The following is a 19,542-nucleotide window of genomic DNA, read 5'->3' on the forward strand; positions in this document are numbered from 1 at the left end:
ATGGACCTACCATATATTAAGCTGATCTTTCTCTACACCTTAGCTATGATTGTGCATTCTGCACTCCTTTTCTTCTTTATGAACAGTATGTTTTGTCCGTATAGCGCGGAAGAAACAATACTTTTCCCTGTATCCCAATAGATGTGACAATAATAAATCAATTCAATTATTCAACGGTCTCACACACTGAGCACAGTTTCCATAAAGGTCTGAAGGCAGCAACCACCTTTGGTAGTATATCCTGTGCCTATGACGCAGTCTGGTGCAAGGCAAACTGCTGAAATTCCCCAAAGTCATGTGCTGTGTAAGAAGCCTAAAGCTAAACTCCATGATCAGTTATCAACAGTCCTGGGTGTACCTTTGAGATCTTATCAGCTGCTCATGCATAACCACCAACGGGATCCCATAGGGATCATTCCACAATGATTCTCCTCAATATATACCACTGACCTCCCTCCCACAAAGTCACAGCTTAGCCAAGATTTTTCAAACCATAAAACCTCAGGATATTGAGAAACACTCGCTGAACATCTGTGTTCTCTGGAAGAAATGGAGACTTTGACTAAATACTACCAAGATTGTTGTTACAGCTGAATAATTGGAAGGCCTGGGAAGAATTTTACGTCCAGTTCTGTGACCAATCACTCAGCCACATTTCAATAACAAAATACATCGACAACACTCTTGGCCATACAATGACCGACAGGCAACACCTCCAGAATACGGGTGCTGCAGAATAAGTGGAGAACATGCTGCTGTCTACATCAACGTTGATGAAGTGGAAATGGTCAAGAGTTTCAAGTTTCTATGTCCAGATCATCAACAATCTGTCTTGGAACCTCCACACTGACGCTATAGTTAAGAAAGCCCACCATGCCTCTACTTGCTCAGAAGGTTAAGAAAATTTGGCATGTCAGCAATGACTCATGCCAACTTTTACAAATGCACCATAGAAAGCATTCTTTCTGGTTGTATCACAGCTCAGTATGGCTCCTGCTCTGCCCAAGACCATGAGAAACTACAAAAGGTCAGAAATGTAGCCAATCCATCACACAAACCCCAGCATTCCATCCATTTACACTTCCTGCTGCCTCAGCAAAGCAGCCAGCATAATTAAGGACCCCACACACCCCAGGCATTCTTTCATCCACCTCCTTCCGTCAGGAAAAAGATACAAAAGTCTGAGGTCACGTACCAACCGACTCAAGAACAACTTCTTCCCTGCTGCTGTCGTCGGACTTTTGAATGGGCTTACCTTGCATTAAATTGATCTTTCCCTACACCCTAGCTATGACTGTACATTCTGCACTCTCTCCTTTCCTTCTCTACGTATGGTGTACTTTGTCTGCATAGTGTGCAAGAAACAATACTTTTCACTGAATGCTAATGCATGTGACAATAATAAATCAAATCAAAAACCTTGTCAACACCGTTCAGAATCTTTTGTACTTCAATTATACTTCATCCCTCACTCATCTGAACTCCAATGGAAATGTCCAATCTTTGTTTATAGGACAATCCAGACATTCTCATTATGAATCTAGTAAGCCTGCTCTAAACTGCTCCAATGGCATTTATATCCTTCCCTAAATCAGGGGTATTCAAGATGTGATCTCAATAATACCCTGTAGAAGTGAAGCATAATATTCTTATTTTTATGTCCAATTCCTCTCATAATAAAGAATAGCATTCCACTAGCCCTCTTAATTACTTGCTGTACCTGCACAGTAACTTTTTGTGACTCATATACTAGAACACCCAGATCCCTCTGCACCTCAGAATTCTGTAGTTGCTCTGTTTAAGTAATACTCTGCTTTTTTATTCTTCTTGTCAAAGCAAACTTGCATTTTCCCACATTGTATGGCAACTGCCAGATTTTTGTCCACTTATTCAACCTACCTATATTCATCTGCAACCTCCTTATGTCCTCTTCACAACATACTTCCCTACCTATTCTTGTGTCATCTGCAGATTCAGCTACCATGCCTTTGCTCCCTTCATCTGAGTCATTGATAAAAAAAGTAAAAAAAATTGTGGTCTCAGCACAGATCCCCTGTGGGACTCCACTCATCACATTCTGCTAATCAGAAAAAGACTCATTTATACATACTCTGATTTCTGCCAGCCAGCCAATTTTCTATTCATACTAGCTACATTTTCTGCCATAATCTTTGCAGTGCACCGTATCAAATGTCATCTGGAAATCCAAGTACAATACATCGACAGGTTCCCCTTTATCCACGCCACTGCTTCAAGGAAACAATTATTTGGCATGCATAAAAGCTGTCATTCTCTGGCAATTCTTGACGGGTAGAACTTCTGTCCTTCAGGTTCTGGGTCCTGGCTTCTGCTGGCTTGTTAAGTATCTAAGTGGCACAACATTGCCTTCCTGAGCAACCATTCTTTGGTGTTTCAATCTGACAGGTTGTGTTCAATAGGCCAGTAGGATTTCATTTCAAGGTAAGCAATCTCATTATCAATAATTCCCAAGAATAAAGGCCTCAGGAATGGCATCTATTACATGAAAATCGAATTCCTATTCTTTCCCCTTCAAGCAAGTGCAAGTGAATACTGGCTTCTTGAGTTTTCAGCTCCTCTAGTTGTCACTCTTGTGATCTTAAGTTTTAAATTTTCAGTTCATTTATTAATCACAAGTAGGCTTACATTAACAATGCAATAAAGTTACTGTGAAAATCCCCAAGTTGCCACACTCTACCGCCTGTTCAGGTACGCTGAGGGAGAATTTAGTGTGGCCAATACACCTAACCAGCATGTCTTTCGGATTGTGGGAAGAAACCAACACAGACACGGAGAACGTGCAGACTCCGCACAGACAGTGACCCAAGCCAGCATTTGAACCCGGGTCCCTAGCACTGTGAGGCAGCAGTGCTAACCACTGTGCCACCATGCTGTGATCTCGTGCTTAAGATACAATCATAAGTTACCATGTGTTCTACATCCACTACATTTCCCTCTCCTACCATATCTATTACCTCCTCAAAGAATTCTATGATGTTTGCCAAGCTTAATTTCAAACCCTTTGAAATCTGCACTGGCTAAACCTAACTATTTTCTCTTTTTTTGAACTACGTGGCGATTTTAGCCTTGAAGACTCTAAAACATTTCCTACCACAGTTGCTAAACGAATTGGCCTGTACTTATCCAGATTAGTTCTGTCTCCCTATTAAAGAGTAAGCACCGCATTGGCCAGTCTCCAGTTCTCCAGCACACATTTACAATAAAAGGAGTTCTGAACTAATAAGTTCCAGGGCCACAGTGATTTCCTCCCTTCATCTCATTCAGGATTCCAGGATGTATTCAGTCAGGCCCTGGCACATTGCCCTTCTCTGAGCTTAACTAAGACACAGTGGCACAGCGGTTAGCACTGCTGCCTCACAGTGCTAGGGACCCGGGTTCGATTCTCAGCTTTGGTCACTGTCTGCATGCAGTTTGCACATTCCCCGTGTCTGCGTGGATTTCCTCCGGTTGCCTCCCACAGTCTGAAAGACGTGCTGCTTAGGTGCATTGGCCATGCTAAATTCTCCCTCAGTGTACCCAAACAGGTGCTAGAGTGTGGCGACTCAGGGATTTTCACAGTAACTTAATTGCAGTGTTAATGTAAATCTAATTGTGACACTAATAAATAAAAATAAACTAACTTGTCTGGAAAGTCACTTTTGTCCATCATAACATTGCTCACTTCAATTTCAGCAATTGCCTCCACCCCAATATCTTTCTCAGTAAAGACCACTGTGAAGCATTTAGCAAGTATCTCTCACCGAGGCATGGAAAATGTTAGTACCTGATATTGAAAGTGCTTTTTGTTATAAATGCAAAAGCAGATTCATGACTGATCTTATAAAAAGTTCAACTACAATTTAAAAACCTTCAGAATTGTTATCTCCAGAATCATAAAATCCCAAGTGTATAGGGAAGCCATTCAGCCCATTGAGCCTGAACTGACAGCAATCCCACCCAGGCCCAATCCCCGCAACCTCACATATTCATCCTGTTAATCCCCCTGACACTAAGGGCCAATTTAGCACGGCCAATCAACCTAACCTGCGCACCTTTGGAGTGTGGGAGAAAACCTACACAGACATGGAGAGAATGTGCAAACTCCATACAGAGTCGTAGAGGTTTACAACATGGAAACAGGCCCTACGGCCCAACTTGTCCATGCCGCCCTTTTTTTTAAACCCCTAAGCTAATCCCAATTGCCTGCATTTGGCCCATATCACTCTAGATCCATCTTATCCATACAACTATCTAAATGCTTTTTAAGAGAAAAAATTATACCCGCCTCTACTACTACCTCTGGCAGTTTGTTCCAGACACTCACCATCCTCTGTGTGAAAAAATTGCCCTTGACACTTTTGTATCTCTCCCCTCTCACCTTAAACCTTTGCCCTCTAGTTTAGACTCCCATATCTTTAGGGAAAGATACTGAATATCTACCTTATCTATGCCCCTCATTATCTTAGTGACCTCTATAAGGTCACCCCTCAGCCTCCTATGCACCAGAGAAAAAAATCCCAGTCTATCCAGTCTCTCCTTATAAGTCAAACCATCAAGTCCCGAAAGCATCCTAGTAAATCTTTTCTGCACTTCTTCTAGTTTAATAATATCCTTTCTATAACAGGGTGACTAGAACTGCACATAGTATTCCAAGTGTGGTCTTACCAATGTCTTGTACAACTTCAACTCCTGTATTCAATGTTCTGATCGATGAAGCCAAGCATGCCAAACGCCTTCTTCATCACACTGTCCACCTGTGACTCCACTTTCAAGGAGCTATGGACACGTACCCCAGATCTCTTTGTTCTGTAACTCTACCCAACGCCCTACCATTAACTGAGTAAGTCCCACCCTGGTTCAATCTACCAAAATGCATCACCTCGCATTTGTCTAAATTAAACTCCATCTGCCATTCGTCAGCCCAATTGATCAAGATCCCGTTGCAATCAGATAACTTTTTTCACTGTCCACTATGCCACCAGTCTTGGTGTCATCTGCAAATTTACTAACCATGTCTCCTATATTCTCATCCAATTCATTAATATAAATGACAAATAACAGTGGACCCAGTTTTGATCTCATAGGCACACCGCTGGTCACAGGCCTCCAGTTTAAAAAACAACCCTTTGCCTGGTGATTGTTGAGTGTTCTCTTCCTGTTGGGGCACACTTCAGCAGTCATGGGCATTTGGCCTCTGATCTTTGGGTAAGCATTCTCCAAGGCAGCCTCATGACACAGGACAACACAGAGTCATTGAACAGAGACTGATAGTCGAGTTCCGCACACTCAGACGGCCTCAACTGAGGTCTTGGGTTCATGTCACACTATCTGTAACCCCCAGACTTGCCTGGGCTTGCAAAATCTCACTAACTGTCCTGGCTGGAGACAATACACATCTCTTTCATCTGTGCTTAACCCTTTCTCCACTCACACTGTCTGTACCTTTAAGTCTTGATTACCTGTAAAGACTCGTATTCCAACCATTATTTTGTAAATTGAGCTTGTCTCTTTATATGTCCTGTTTAAGACGGGGCAAATAAAGATCTGGTGAAGGAGTAGCGCTCCAAAAGCTAGTGCTATCAAATAAACCTGTTAACCTAGTATTGTGAGACTTCTTACTGTGTTTACCCTAGTCCAATGCTGGCATCTCTATATTTTGTCAAGAAGCCAATTTTGTATCCATTTAGATAGCTCACCCTGGATCCCATGAGATTTAACCTTATGCAACAACCTACCATGAGGTACCTTGTCAAAGCTCATGTAGACAACATCAACTGCACTGCCCTCATCTATACTGCCTCAGGTCACACAGATGGTGACCTGAGGCCGGAACGGAACCCGGGTCCCCAGCGCTGTGAGGCAGCAGTGCTAACCACTCTGCCACCGTGCCGCCCACAAGTATGTTGAGCCTATATCCATTGGAGTTTAGAAAAATGAGAGGCGCTCTGAAACATATGAGTTCCTGAGGGGACTCGATGGAGTAGATGCTGAGGGGATATGTACCCTTGTGGAGAGTGGAAAGACATGGGGTAGAATTGAAAAATTAAGGGTCTCCCATTTAAGACTGAGATAAGGAAAATAGCTTTTCTCTCAGCCAGTCGTTACTGTGTGGAATTCTTTTCCACAGCGGAGGCTGGGTCGTTGAATACGTTCCAGGTGAAGTTTGACTGACCAGGGAGTCAAGAGATATGGGGGTGGTGTGCGGGTTGCAGATAGGAAAGTGACTTTGAGGTCGCAATCAGACCTACCATGATCTTATCAAATGGTGCAGCCGGCTCAAGGGGTCAAATGGCCAACTCCTCCAAATTCTTCTGTCCTTGTACTGGTGTAGGAAATGCTATGATGGCTATTCAGCATTAAGAGAACTTTTTCCGAGATTAATGTTAAGGTACATTGTGCACCAATGGCCTCTACCTGTAACAAACACAGTACCTGATCTGGTAATGCTCAATGATAATATTGTCAGAGAATACTCATTTCCACCAGAATGGACATCCCCTGTCTGGCTGAGCACGACAAAAAGAACATAATTACTAGAAGGGGTTCCTGGATACCACAGTGGTTGGTTTTCTTTCATTTAAATTTAATTCGCTGCTTGTTGTACAGGACTTCAGTATTGCAGAATAAAGACATGCTATCAAAGCTTGTGCCTTGCCCGCATTAAGACAAGTTTGCAAGAATACCAGATCTCATAAACAAATTAGAAGAATACCATGTTTCAAAGAGAACAACAACTTACACCTCATGAGGAGAAGATGCTGACTAGTTGGCAAGTGGACTCTGGTTGGTAGAGGCATTGTCATGGAGAACGCACAAGAGAACACTTAACTGCCCAGCCTTTTAAAAATTCAAACACCAAGCAGGTCAACTTTTGGCTGGTCAAGTCATTGCCATGGGCACGAACTAGAGAATGGCTGACCCCTAGCTTTTGTTAAGTTGGTAAAGGGTGCAATGTGGACATATTCTTTCTGTTTGCAAAGGACAAGGCCACGTGTGTGTGAAGTAGCTTATAGCACGAAAGCTAGAAGTTTAAGCATTGGCAGAATGAGGTTAGATGCCAGGTGGTAGTGCCCATCCCGCGGAATAGCAAACAGAGGGCCTCCAGAACAGGCTGTTGCTCATGCAGTGAACTGTGCATTGTTGAGTTTCTTAATGCAAGAACTGGTTAGGTTTCTGGCCAGGAAGATACTGTACAACATTAATCAGGATCTGACTGGGGTTTCACAGTATCACTGGGTGGTGGTGGTAGGGTGTGCATCCAAAAAGATCTTTTGCCATTTTCTTTCCCTGCTAACTGGTCTGTGTTTTCAATCTGGTTCTCGGTGAAACTGCATATTGTATATATTATGTGTGTATAATATGACGAGTAAGACAGTGCAAGGTGTGGGACAAGCTGGATTCCCTAGTAGGTCTCTTACTACCCATTGTAGTTTGAGAGAGTTTGCTTTATTTGTCCGGGTGCTCTGGTTTCCTTCCACAGTGCAAAGATGTACGGGTTAGGTTGATTGACCATGTTAAATTGACCCGAGTATTTTGGGCAGCATGGTAGAACAGTGGTTAGCACTGCTGCTTCACAGCTCCAGGGACCTGGGTTCGATTCCTGGCTTGGGTCACTTTGTGTGTGGAGTTTGCACATTCTCCTCGTGCCTGCGTGGGTTTCCTCTGGGTACTCCAGTTTCCTTCCACAGTCCAAAGATGTGCGGGTTAGGTTGATTAGCTACGCTCAAATTGCCCCTTAGTGTCCTGGGATGTGCAGGTTAGAGGGATTAGTGGGTAAATATGTAGGGATATGGGGATAGGGCCAGGGCCAGGGCCAGGATGGGATTGTGGTTGGTGCAGACTTGATGGGCCGAAGGGCCTGTTTCTGCACTGTATGATTCTATCAGGGAATTAACAGGGTAAATATGTGCGGTTGCGGGAATAGGATGGGATTGTGGTTGGTGCAGACTGGGTGGGCTGAATGGCCTCCTTCTGCACTGCAGGGACTCTATGATTCTATTCTATGATTCATTTGTGGGACATGGGCATCGCTGGCTGGCCAGCATTTATTACCCATCCCTAGTTGCTCTTGGAGGGCAGTTGAGAGTCAACCACATTGCTACAGCTCTGGAGTCACACGTAGGCCAGACCAAGTAAGGACAGCAGATTTCCTTCCCTAAAGGACATTAGTGAATCAGATGGGTTTCTCTGACAATTGGCAATGGTTTCATGGTCATTAATAGATTTTTCATTACAGATTTTCTTTTATTGAATTCAAATTCCATTATCTGGCATGGTAGGATTCGAATTTGGGTCCCCAGAACATTAGCTGAATTTCTGGACGAACAGTCTGGAGATAATGCCATTAGGCCATCACTTCCTTGTAAATACAATGTGTGTAGAAATATAGCTCTTCAACCACCATATCTGCAGGGGGAAGTGGAAGGAGTATAATGCAGAAAAAACTGTTGAGGAACAAAAAAAAAGGACAGGAAATGTGTGCAGGCTGGACGATATACTTTGGTGGAACTGAGTTTGAAAATGAGACCAAAAGATAATGATTCTTCTTAGTCGCTCCTGATCCCTTAAAGTCATTGTTCTGTGTTTAGATTCACCCAGAAAGTTCACTGGGGCAGTGTGAACAAGGAACAAAGAAAATTACAGCACATGAATAAGGCCCTTTGGCCCTCCAAGCCTGCACCAACCATGCTGCCCGTCTAAACTAAAATCCCTTACTCTTCCGGGGACCATATCCTTGGGCGGCACGGTAGCACAGTGGTTAGCACTGCTGCTTCACAGCTCCAGGGTCCTGGGTTCGATTCTCGGCTCGGGTCACTGTCTGTGTGCAGTTTGCACATTCTCCTTGTGTCTGTGTGGGTTTCCTCCCACAGTCCAAAGATGTGCAGGTTAGGTTGATTGGCTATGCTAAGAAATTGCCCCTTAGTGTCCAGGGATGCGTAGTTAGAGGGATTAGTGGGTATAATATATGGGGATAGGGCCTGGGTGGGATTGTGTTCAGTGCAGACTCGATGGGCCGATGGGCCTCTTTCTGCACTGTAGAGTTCTATGTTTTATTCCCATCCTGTTCATGTATTTGTCAAGATGCACCTTAGAAGTCATTACCTCTCATGGCAGCAAATTTCAGGCACCTACTACCTCTGCAAAAAAACTTGCCTCATACACCTCCTTTAAACCTTGCCCCTCACATCTTAAACCTATGCCGCCTAGTAATTGACTCTTCCACTCTGAGAAAAAACTTCTGACTATCCACTCTGTCCATGCCCCTCATAATCTTGTAGACTTCTATCAGGTTGCCCCTCAACCTCCATCGTTCCAGTGAGAACAAACCAAATTCCTCCAACCTCTCTTCATAGCTAATGCCCTCCTTACCAGGCAACATCCTGGTAAATCTTTTCTGTACCCTCTCCAAAGCCTCCATGTCATTCTGGTAGACCAGAATTCAACACTATATTCCAAATGAGGCCTGACGAAGGTGGATACAAGACAGTTCCCTTTGAACAACACCTCCACAGAGGAAGCCATGAAAACAGAACTTCGGGGAAACCAGGGTGTGAAGCTTTCAATACCGATCTTAGCTAGCAACCCAACACCCTGGTGCATTGTGGCTACTCAGGTGGCACCTTTTAATGCAACATTTGATGGTGTGGAGATATATTGGAATTATAACTGGCTTAAAACACAGCAAAATGAAAGCATCACAGAAGTCTAGAACACAGCTAATGTGTTTCTGTCCTTGTCCTGTGACGAAGACAAACATTTGGACAAGGAAAACCTCTGCCTCACCACAGCTCAGAGGACAACTATTAGTGGCACTGAAATAACAAACAAACTGAAGGTAGCATCCAAGCGAGACTCAGCACACACCTCTGTCAACACTGTGTACAGGACACAGCAGTCATTACACATCTGTGGAACTGCTGTGTTAATAGAAAGTGAGAAAATCACCTTGAAGAGTTTCTCTCCACTTGCTGGTACATAGTCATGATGTGGAGATGCCGGCACTGGACTGGGGTGGGCATGGTAAAGAGTCTCACAAAACCAGGTTAAAGTCCATTGGAATCATGAGCTATCGCAGTGCTGCTCCTTTACCAAGTGAGTGGAGAGGTGAGTTCACAAACACGGCATATATAAACAGAGACACAATTGCAAGATGATGATTTGAATAGTTGGCATGGCATTTGTGGCGATCTTAATGTCTAGCAATAAAAAACACTGACTAGCCGTATGAGTGGCTAATGTGACCACTTTAGCCAGGCACTAATGCCTTGCACACCAATTACACAAGCAAATGCACTTCACATTGAATTTTTTACTTAACAAAAGTCTACCATCATTATGAGCAAAACATTGTAGCCTTTCCCTTTTCCATCTGAAATTCTAGCAAGAATTTATTAGGCAACACACGCTTTGAGTCATATAAATTTACAGCACGAAAGGCAGTCATTTCAGGTGATACGGTGATACGGTGGTACAGTGGTTAGCACTGCTGCCTCAGTGCCAGGGCCCGGGGTTCAATTCCTGGCTTGGGTCATTGTCTGTGCAGAGTCTGCACATTCTCCCCATGTCTGAATGGGTTTCCTCTGGGTGGTCCGCTTTCTTCCCACAGTCCAAAAGATGTGTGTTGGTCATGCTAAATTCTCCCTCAGTGTACCCGAACAGATGTTGGAGTGTGGCAACTAGGGGATCTTCACAGTAGCTTCATTGCAGTGTGTTGTAAGCCAATTTGTGACTATTAATAAGAGAATAAAATATCCTTTTACTATCACTGCAAAAAAGCTAATGGACCCACAGTACATGGGCAGGAGGAAACTCAGCATCACTGGGTAAATCCCAAGGGAGGTTGCTCCTAACCATAATTACAGAGGCTAATGACATAAAGCAAAACATAACCACAAGTGTTGCCTGCTTTATTTCCTTTGCTTCAACAAGTTTATGAAGTTTATTTATTAGTATCACAAGAAGGCTTCCATTGACACTGCAATGAAGTTACTGTGAAAATTCCCTAGTCACCACACTCAGGCGCCTGTTTGGGTACACCAAGGGTAGGATAGCATAGCATGAAACACAGAAAGCTCATCTTAATACATTAGCATGTCATTAGCGAGCTCTCTATCCCCCTCCAAATCCACCCCGCCAGATATTAAGCAGGCACTGGTGTGGCAGCACCAATTACAATGCTCATCTGGACGTGAACCTGACGTGGGGCTTCTGCCTGGGGTCATAAAAGTAAATTTGGCCCCAGTGGGAGGGGAAGACGTTGGAGAAGATTCTTAGGGACATGTACTCACATCTGGAAGAGAATATGCTTATTAGCAATAGGCTGCGTGGTTTTGTGAAGGGGAGGTTGTATCTCACAAACTTGATTTGAGTTCTTTGAGGAAGTGACAGGGAAAATTGACCAGGTCACAGCAGTGGATGTTACATACATGGACTTTTAGTAAAGCCTTTGATAAGATTCCTCACGGCAGGCTGATACAGAAGGTAAAATCATATGGGATCCAAGGTGAGCTTTTAAGATGGATATAAAACTGGTTTGGGCATAGAAAGCAGAGTGTAGCAGTGGAAGGGTGCTTTTCTAACTGGAGGTGTGTGACAAGCGGTGTTCCACAAGGATCAGTACTGGGCCCTCTATTGTTTGTAATATATATAAATGACTTGGAGGAAAATGTAGGTGGTCTGATTAGTAAATTTGCAGATGACACAAAAATTGGGGGAATAGCGGATAGTGAGGCGGATTGTCAGAGGATATAAATTGGCTGGAGACCTGGCCAAAAGATGGCAGATGGAGTTTAACCCAGACAAATGTGAGGTGATGTGGTTTGGAAGGTATACTGCAGAAGGAAAGTATATAGTAAGTGGTAGAGCCTTTAGAAATATTAGCACAGAGGGAGCTATGTGTGCAGATCCCTGAAGGTGGCAACTCAGTTAGACAAGCTGGTCAAGAAGGCATATGGCATGGTGGCCTTCATCAGTCAGGGCACTGAGTATAGGAATTGGAAAATCATGTCGCAGCCGTATAAGACTTTGGTTAGCCGCATTTGGAGTATAGTGTACAATTCTGATCGCCACACTACCGGAAGGGTGTTGATGAATCGGAAAGGCTGCAGAAGAGATTTACCAGGATGTTGCCTGGTTTGGAGGATATGGACTATGAAGAAAGATTGAACAAACTTGGGATTGTTTTCATTGGAGCATCGGAGGATGAGGGGGGGCCTGATAGAAGTTTACAAGATTTTGACAGGCTTGGATAGCGTGGACAGTCAAGAGTTTTTATTCCCCAGGGTCGAAAGGTCAATTACTCGGGGCCATAGGTTGAAAGTGAAAGGGGGAAAAGTTTAAAAGAGATATAAGAGGCAGGTTTTTCGCACAGAGGGTGGTGAGTGCCTGGAATGCGCTGCCGGAGGTGGTGGTGGAAGCAGATTCTACAACAACATTCAGGAAGTATCTGGATAGAAACATAAATAGGGATAGGGATCACTTAGAGGCAAGAAAACATTCGATTAGAGAGGCACCCATGTCGGCACAGACTCAATGGCCGAAGGGCCTGTTCCTGTGCTGTACTGTTCTTTAACTTGGCCAGGCAGTGGCTTTCCAATGCCCCCTGGAACTGCCTCTTGGCACAGGACTCTGCCAGGCTGACATCATTATCTGGTTATTAAGTTGTTGCATTTTCAAAAAACGCATGTAGGTTTATCGAACACAATTTCCCTCTCATAAAACCTTACCAATTTTTGATATCCTAAGTGCCTTACAACCATTTCCTTAATAATAGATTCTAACACATTCCTGACAACCAGTGTTAGACTAACAGGCTTGCATTGCCTTGCAGGGATGCATAGGTTAGAGGGATTAGTGGGTATAATATATAGGGATATGGGGTAGGCCTGGGTGGGATTGCATTCGGTGCAGACTCGATGGGCCGAAGGGCCTTTTTCTGCACTGTAGGGTTCTGATTCTTCAATGATTCCCTGTTATCTTTCTCCCTCCTTTCTAGCATAGCATTGTTACATTTTCTACCTTCCAATCCACAGGAACTATTCCAGAATCTAAGGAATTATACGCAATCATAAGCACTGTACCCAATATTTCTTCAGCCAGCTCTTTTCAAACTTTAGAATGTAAACCATCAGTCCATGCAGTTCTGTGAGGTCATGAATTATGGAAGGTCCAATACAGATAGGGAATATATAGTAAATGGCAGAACCCTTAAAAGTATTGATAGGCAGAGTGATCTGGGTGTACAGGTACACAGGTCACTGAAAGTGGCAACTCAGGTGGAGGTAGCAAAGAAGGCATACGGCATGCTTGCTTTCAGTGGCTGGGGCACTGAGTTTAAAAATTGGCAAGTCATGGTGCAGCTTTGTAGAACCTTAGTTAGGCCACACTTTGAATATAGTGTTCAATTCTGGTTGCCAGCCTACCAGAAGGATGTGGAGGCTTTGGAGAGGGTACAGAAAAGATTTACCAGGATGTTGTCTGGCAAGGAGGACACTAGCTACGAGGAGAGATTAGAGAAACTTGGTTTGTTCTCACTGGAATGATGGAGGTTGAGGGGAGACCTGATAGAAGTCTACAAGATTATGAGAAGCATGGACAGAGTCGATAGTCAGAAGCTTTTTCCCAGTGTGGAAAAGTCAATTACTAGGCAGCACATGTTTAAGATGCAAGGGGTCAGATTTAAAGAAGATGTATGAGGCAGGTTTTTTTACACAGAGGGTCATGGGTGCCGGAACTTGTTATCGGGGGAGGTAATGGAAGCAGATAAGATGACTTTTAAGGGGCGTCTTGACAAACACATGAATAGGATGGGAATGGAGGGATATGGTCCCCAAAAGGGTAGGGGGTTTTAAGTTAAGCATGGTCAGTGCAGGCTTGGAGGGCTGAAGGGCCTGTTCCTGTGCTGTAATTTTCTTTGTTCTTTGAAGGGAGGAGGCCCTTGCACAACATAAACACCATCTTCATAATTTTAAAAACCTCTACCGGGTCATCCCTCAGCTTTCTCTTTTCCAGAGATGGTGAGCCATTGGGGAGGTGTGGTTCAGTGGTTTTGTCACTCACTAATAATCCAGAGAGCCAGGGTAATGCTCTGGGGACCTGGGTTCAAATCTCACCGTGGCAGATGGTAAAATTTGAATCTGGAAAAATCTGGAATTAGAAGTGTTGTCAATTGTCATAAAAACAAAAAACTATCTGGTTCACTGATATCCTTTGGGAAAGAAAATCTGTCATTCTTACCTGGTCTGGCCTATATGTGACTCCAGAGCCACAGCAATGCGGTTGACTCTTAAAACACCCTCTGAAATGGTCTAGTGAGACACACTCAGTTCAAGGGCAATTAGCAATGGGCAATAAGCATTGGGCCAGTCAGCGACGCCCATATCCCACGAACAAAGGGAAAAAATCTTGTGAACCAGATATCAGCATACTGAAAGGACTACACATCGACAAAGGCCGTGGGAACGGGCCACCTCCTCTGCTTGCTTATGATGTGGATCATCATCATAGATTGGCTCATTACACACAACCCGTTCTGCCATAATACTGTGGCTCTGGAATTTTCCTCCCCAGGGGAAGTCAGTGCTTGTCTCTGAAGGAGGAGGCTCACATGAGAACAATGTGGATGGGAACCATATCCTGAAAGGAGATGTGAGTCAAGAGTTCCCACAGCCAGGGCTGGAATTACAAAGTCATGTTTGTTTTAAAAGTTAAAATTTCCTTTGTTGGAATTTGAAAGAAGTCCTAATAGTCCTCAGAGATATTGATGCATTTCATTTCAGTTGTCCCCAAGCGGGTATAGTTTGAAGGATGCAGCTGTTAACCAACACAGGCGTGATTTCAGGGGAGGCACGGTGGCACTGTGGTTAGCACTGCTGCCTCACAGCACCAGGGACTCGGGTTCGATTCCCAGTTTGGGTCACTGCCTGTGCAGAGGCTGCACATTCTCCTCGTGTCCATGTGGGTTTCCTCCAGTGTGATCCAGTTTCCTCCCACACTCTGAAAGACGTGTTGGTTAGATGCATTGGCCATGCTAAATTCTCTGTCAGTGTACCCGCACAGGTGCCAGAATGTGGCGACTAGGGGAGTTTCACAGTAACTTCATTGCAGTGTTAATGTAAACCTTGTGACTCATTAGTAAACTTTTATTTTTAAAAGTGATAGTGTGGGGCTCAACTTTGCTGAGGAATCCATTTCGGTGTGGAATCTGGTGTTACCAGATCATTTGGTTGAGATAGCAGGGAGAAATGTTCCTCTTGAGTTCGTGCCCTCTGACATTGTTGAGTTTTTGGAAAGATGACTGAAATCATTTCTTTTGTTGGGGACAAAGAGCCAGCAACTGTTGACCACCCTAACTTCCTTTGAATTGAGCTGTTTGCTAGGCTATGTCAGAGGGCAGTGAAGAGTCAATCACGTTGCGGAGGGTCTGGAATCACATACAGGCCACATTTGGATAAGGACGGGCAGATTTCTTTCCCTGTAGGGCATGTGACAATAGTAAATAAACTTCCACTTTAACACTGCCCTCATAGAATCCAAAATGGATTCAGTACAAAGGAGACCACTCGACCCATCACACTTGTACCAGTCTTTGAAAAAGCAAACTATTAGAAAATTGAAAGTGTTTAATTGATTTATATTTGAATCCTGTGTTAGGAATAAGCTATACATTTAAGTTTAATTATTGTATTTCTTTATTTGTGTGCTCAGAAAGCACAGGAAGATACTGGAGATGAGGGGATTAGTTTATGAGGAGAGATTAAATAGACTGGGTCTGTACTCGTTGGAGTTTAGAAGGATGAGGGGGGATCTTATAGAGACATATAAGATAATGAAGAGGATGGATAGGGTAGAGGTAGAGAGATTCTTCCCGCTTAGAAAGGACAGCAGGACTAGAGGGCACAGCCTTAAGATGGGGGGGTGCAGTTTAGAACGGAGTTGAGGAGGAACTTCTTCACTCAAAGGGTGGTGAATCTCTGGAATTCTCTGCCCATTGAAGTGGTGGAGGCTGCCTCGCGAAATATATTTAAGTCACAGGTAGATAGGTTTTTGACAGACAAGGGAATTAAGGGTTATGGGGAGAAAGCGGGAAAGTGGAACTGATCCACTTCAGATCAGCCATGATCTTATTGAATGGCGGGGCAGGCTCGAAGGGCTAGATGGCCTACTCCTGCTCCTATTTCTTATGTTCTTATGTTCTTATGAGTTTTTACGAGGAGCGATGACAGTTTCTCGGTCAACATTACTGAGACTCGCTCTCAATTCTGGATTTTATTAATTGATTTTAACTTCCACCAGCTGCTGTGCTGGGATCTGAACCTGTGCCTCCAGGGGATTAACCAGGGCCTATGGATTACTCGATAATACCACGAGGCGATTGCCAAAAATCCTTGTGATTTGCCAGGCGATGGCCTGGTGGTATTATCACTAGGCTAGTAATCCAGAAACTCAGCTAATGTTCTGAGGACCCGGGTTTGAATCCCACCAAAGTAGATGGTAAAATCTGAATTCAATAAAAAAAATCTGGAATTAAGAATCTACTGATGACCATGAAACCATTGTCCACTATTGGAAAAACCCATCTGGTTCACTGATGTCCTTTAGGGAAGGAAATCTGCCGTCCTTACTCAGTCTGGCCTATATGTGACTCCAGAGCCACAGCAATGTGGTTGACTCACAACTACCCTCTGAACAATGGCAACTAAGGATGGACAATAAATGCTGGCCAGCCAGCAATGTCTACATCCTGCAAATTAATTAAAAAAACACCATCTCCCCTTCATTTAATTTTCAATGTAAAAGTTAATTTATTTATTAGTCACAAGTAGGTTTATATTAACACTGCAATGAAGTTACAGTGAAAATCCCTTAGTCGCCACACACTGGCCCCTGTTTGGGTACACAGAGAGAATTTAGCATGGCCAATCCACCTAACCTGTACATCTTTTGGACTGAGACAGGAAACCAGAGCACCCCGAGGAAACCTATGCAAGCACGGGGAGAACATCTGGACTGCATGCAGACAGTGACCCAAGCCGAGGATCAAACTGGATTCCTGGTGCTGTGAGGCAGCATTGCTAACCACTGTGCTGCCACCAGTGTAGTGCAATAGCTAGCATTTCCTTGGCACCAATTGGCCACATGTGTACAACAACAGTCTACTTGGCTGAACTGCCAAGGTTGGTACATTCAATACAGGACAGGCGAGTGCAACATGGGGAGACACATTGGTGCCTCTATTGGTGTATCTATTCTTTATGGGTCTACAACCAGAGACAAGCCTGGAAAGTCAGTTATCATTCTCAGGTAAGATGATCAAATGACTGAGCTCCGAGTGATCACCAGCTGTAAAAAATATCTGTGTGACGATCTCCCTCAATCTGTTTCCTCTGGTAAATTGGTTTGCTGATGCATAATGTGCAAGTTGCTGAAACCAAGAAGGTTGCAGCCAATAGTTCAATCTGCTTTGATTATAAACAGTCAACTCCAACTCACGTACCTTATAAGTAACCTTGATGAGGGCATAACACGGAGTGTTTGTGTCCACATCAACTGGCACTAGGAGACGTGGTTCAGCAGCAAGCACGTACAAATGCCTCAGTGCCTGAAGGTGATATCTGTGTGTAAAAGAAAGGGAAAAATGCAATGACTCAGCCCTCAAGGTCTCCAGGGTCTTGGCCAAAAATTACATTGTCAAGATTTTCCCTTTTGCATTTATGCTCCCCCACATTACTGCTGTCTGGCATGCAAAGAAACAGTGTGTCCTTTGAACAAGCAATCGCGCCCTCAGTTCTAAGCAACCAAGGTCAGGTAGAGGCCAAAAAATAACAGGCAAGGGAGAATATCCTGTTCTTCTGGGAGTCTCTATCTTGACTAAAATAAGGTCACTGGGAGATCGAAACCCTTGTCCTTTTCCCACTAGCCCTCTTGGTCTGTCAAATGGCATACTACCTATAGCAGGAGACACATCCGCACATTTTGCCAATTTTAAGCCACTCCACAGAATCCCTACAGTGCAGAAGGAGCCCATTCGGCCCATTGAGTCTGCACTGACAACACTCCCACTCAGACCCCATCCCCGTAACTCCACATTTTTACCCTGCTAATCCCTCTGACACCAAGGGTAAATTTAGCATGGACAATCCACCTAACCCACACACCTCTGGAGTGCGGGAGGAAACCCATGCAGACACGGGGAGAATATGAAAACTTCACACAGGCACTCACCCAAGGTTGGAGTTGAACCCAGGTCACTGGTGCTGAGGCAGCATTGCTAACCACTGTGCTACCGTGCCGCCCTGACCTGGTAATCTGAACAAGTGCGTGTGAACAATTTCTCCACATTTCCTATCTACTTCCGCCAATTATTTTAATTCTATGTCCTCCTGTTACTGAATCACTTGCCAGAGGAAATAGCTTTCTTTCCACTTGCTCTGTCAAAGCCCCTCAGAATTTTGAATCCTGCTATTAGAACATAGAACATTCCAGTGCAGTACAGGCCCTTCAGCCCTCGATGTTGCACCGACCTGTGAAACCAATCTAAAGCCCATCTAACCTACACTATTCCAATATCATCCATATGTTTATCCAATGATCATTTAAATGCCCTTAAAGTTGGCGAATCCACCACAGTTGCAGGCCGGGCACTCCATGCTCTTACCACTCTCTGAGTAAAGAACCTACCTCTGACATCTGTCCTATATCTATCACCCCTCAATTTAAAGCTATGTCCCCTCATGCTAGCCATCACCATCCGAGGAAAAAGATTTACACTGTCCACCCTATCTAATCCTCTGATCATATTGTATGCCTCTATTCAGTCACCTCTTAACCTTCTTCTCTCTAATGAAAACAGCCTCAAGTCCCTCAGCCTTTCCTCATAAGACCTTCCCACCATACCAGGCAACATCCTGGTAAATCTCTTCTGCACCCTTCCCAATGCTTCCACATCCTTCCTATAATGCGTTGACCAGAACTGTACGCAATACTCCAAGTGTGGCCACACCAGAGTTTTGTACAGCTGCAACATGACCTCACAGCTCTTAAACTCAATCCCTCTACCAATAAAAGCTAACACACCGTATGCCTTCTTTACAACCCTATCAACCTGGGTGCCAACTTTGGCAATAATGCACATGGACTCCGAGATCTCTCTGCTCATCCACACTACCAAGTATCTTACCATTAGCCCAGTACTCTGTATTCCTGTTACTCCTTCCACAGTGAATCACTTCACACTTTTCTGCATTAAACTCCATTTGCCACCTCTCAGCCCCGCTCTGCAGCTTATCTATGTCCCTCTGTAACCTGCAACATCCTTCTGCACTGTCCACAACTCCACCGACTTTAGTGTCATCCTCAAATTTGCTAACCCATCCTTCTATGCCCTCATCCAGGTCATTTATAAAAATGATAAACAGCAGTAGCTCCAAAACAGATCCTTGCGGTACACCACTAGTAACTGAACTCCAGGATGGACATTTCCCATCAACCATCACACTCTGTCTTCTTACAGCTAACGAATTTCTG

At 44.1% G+C, this 19,542-nt stretch overlaps 1 protein-coding gene across 1 annotated transcript in view; it reads right to left on the reverse strand.

Annotated features, from left to right (window-relative positions):
- The window catches only part of anapc1 (anaphase promoting complex subunit 1), a 220,669-nt gene that overhangs the window by 25,982 nt on the left and 175,145 nt on the right, over positions 1 to 19,542 (reverse strand). Inside the window, exon 40 of the mRNA XM_080192942.1 lies at positions 17,513 to 17,630. Coding sequence (XP_080049068.1) covers positions 17,513 to 17,630 — 118 coding nt within the window. The remainder of the gene's footprint in view (positions 1 to 17,512; positions 17,631 to 19,542) is intronic.

The sequence above is a fragment of the Carcharhinus amblyrhynchos genome, chromosome 7, assembly GCF_965287045.1.
Source record: "Carcharhinus amblyrhynchos chromosome 7, sCarAmb.v2.hapA, whole genome shotgun sequence".
NCBI classification, from domain to species: Eukaryota; Metazoa; Chordata; class Chondrichthyes; order Carcharhiniformes; family Carcharhinidae; genus Carcharhinus; species Carcharhinus amblyrhynchos.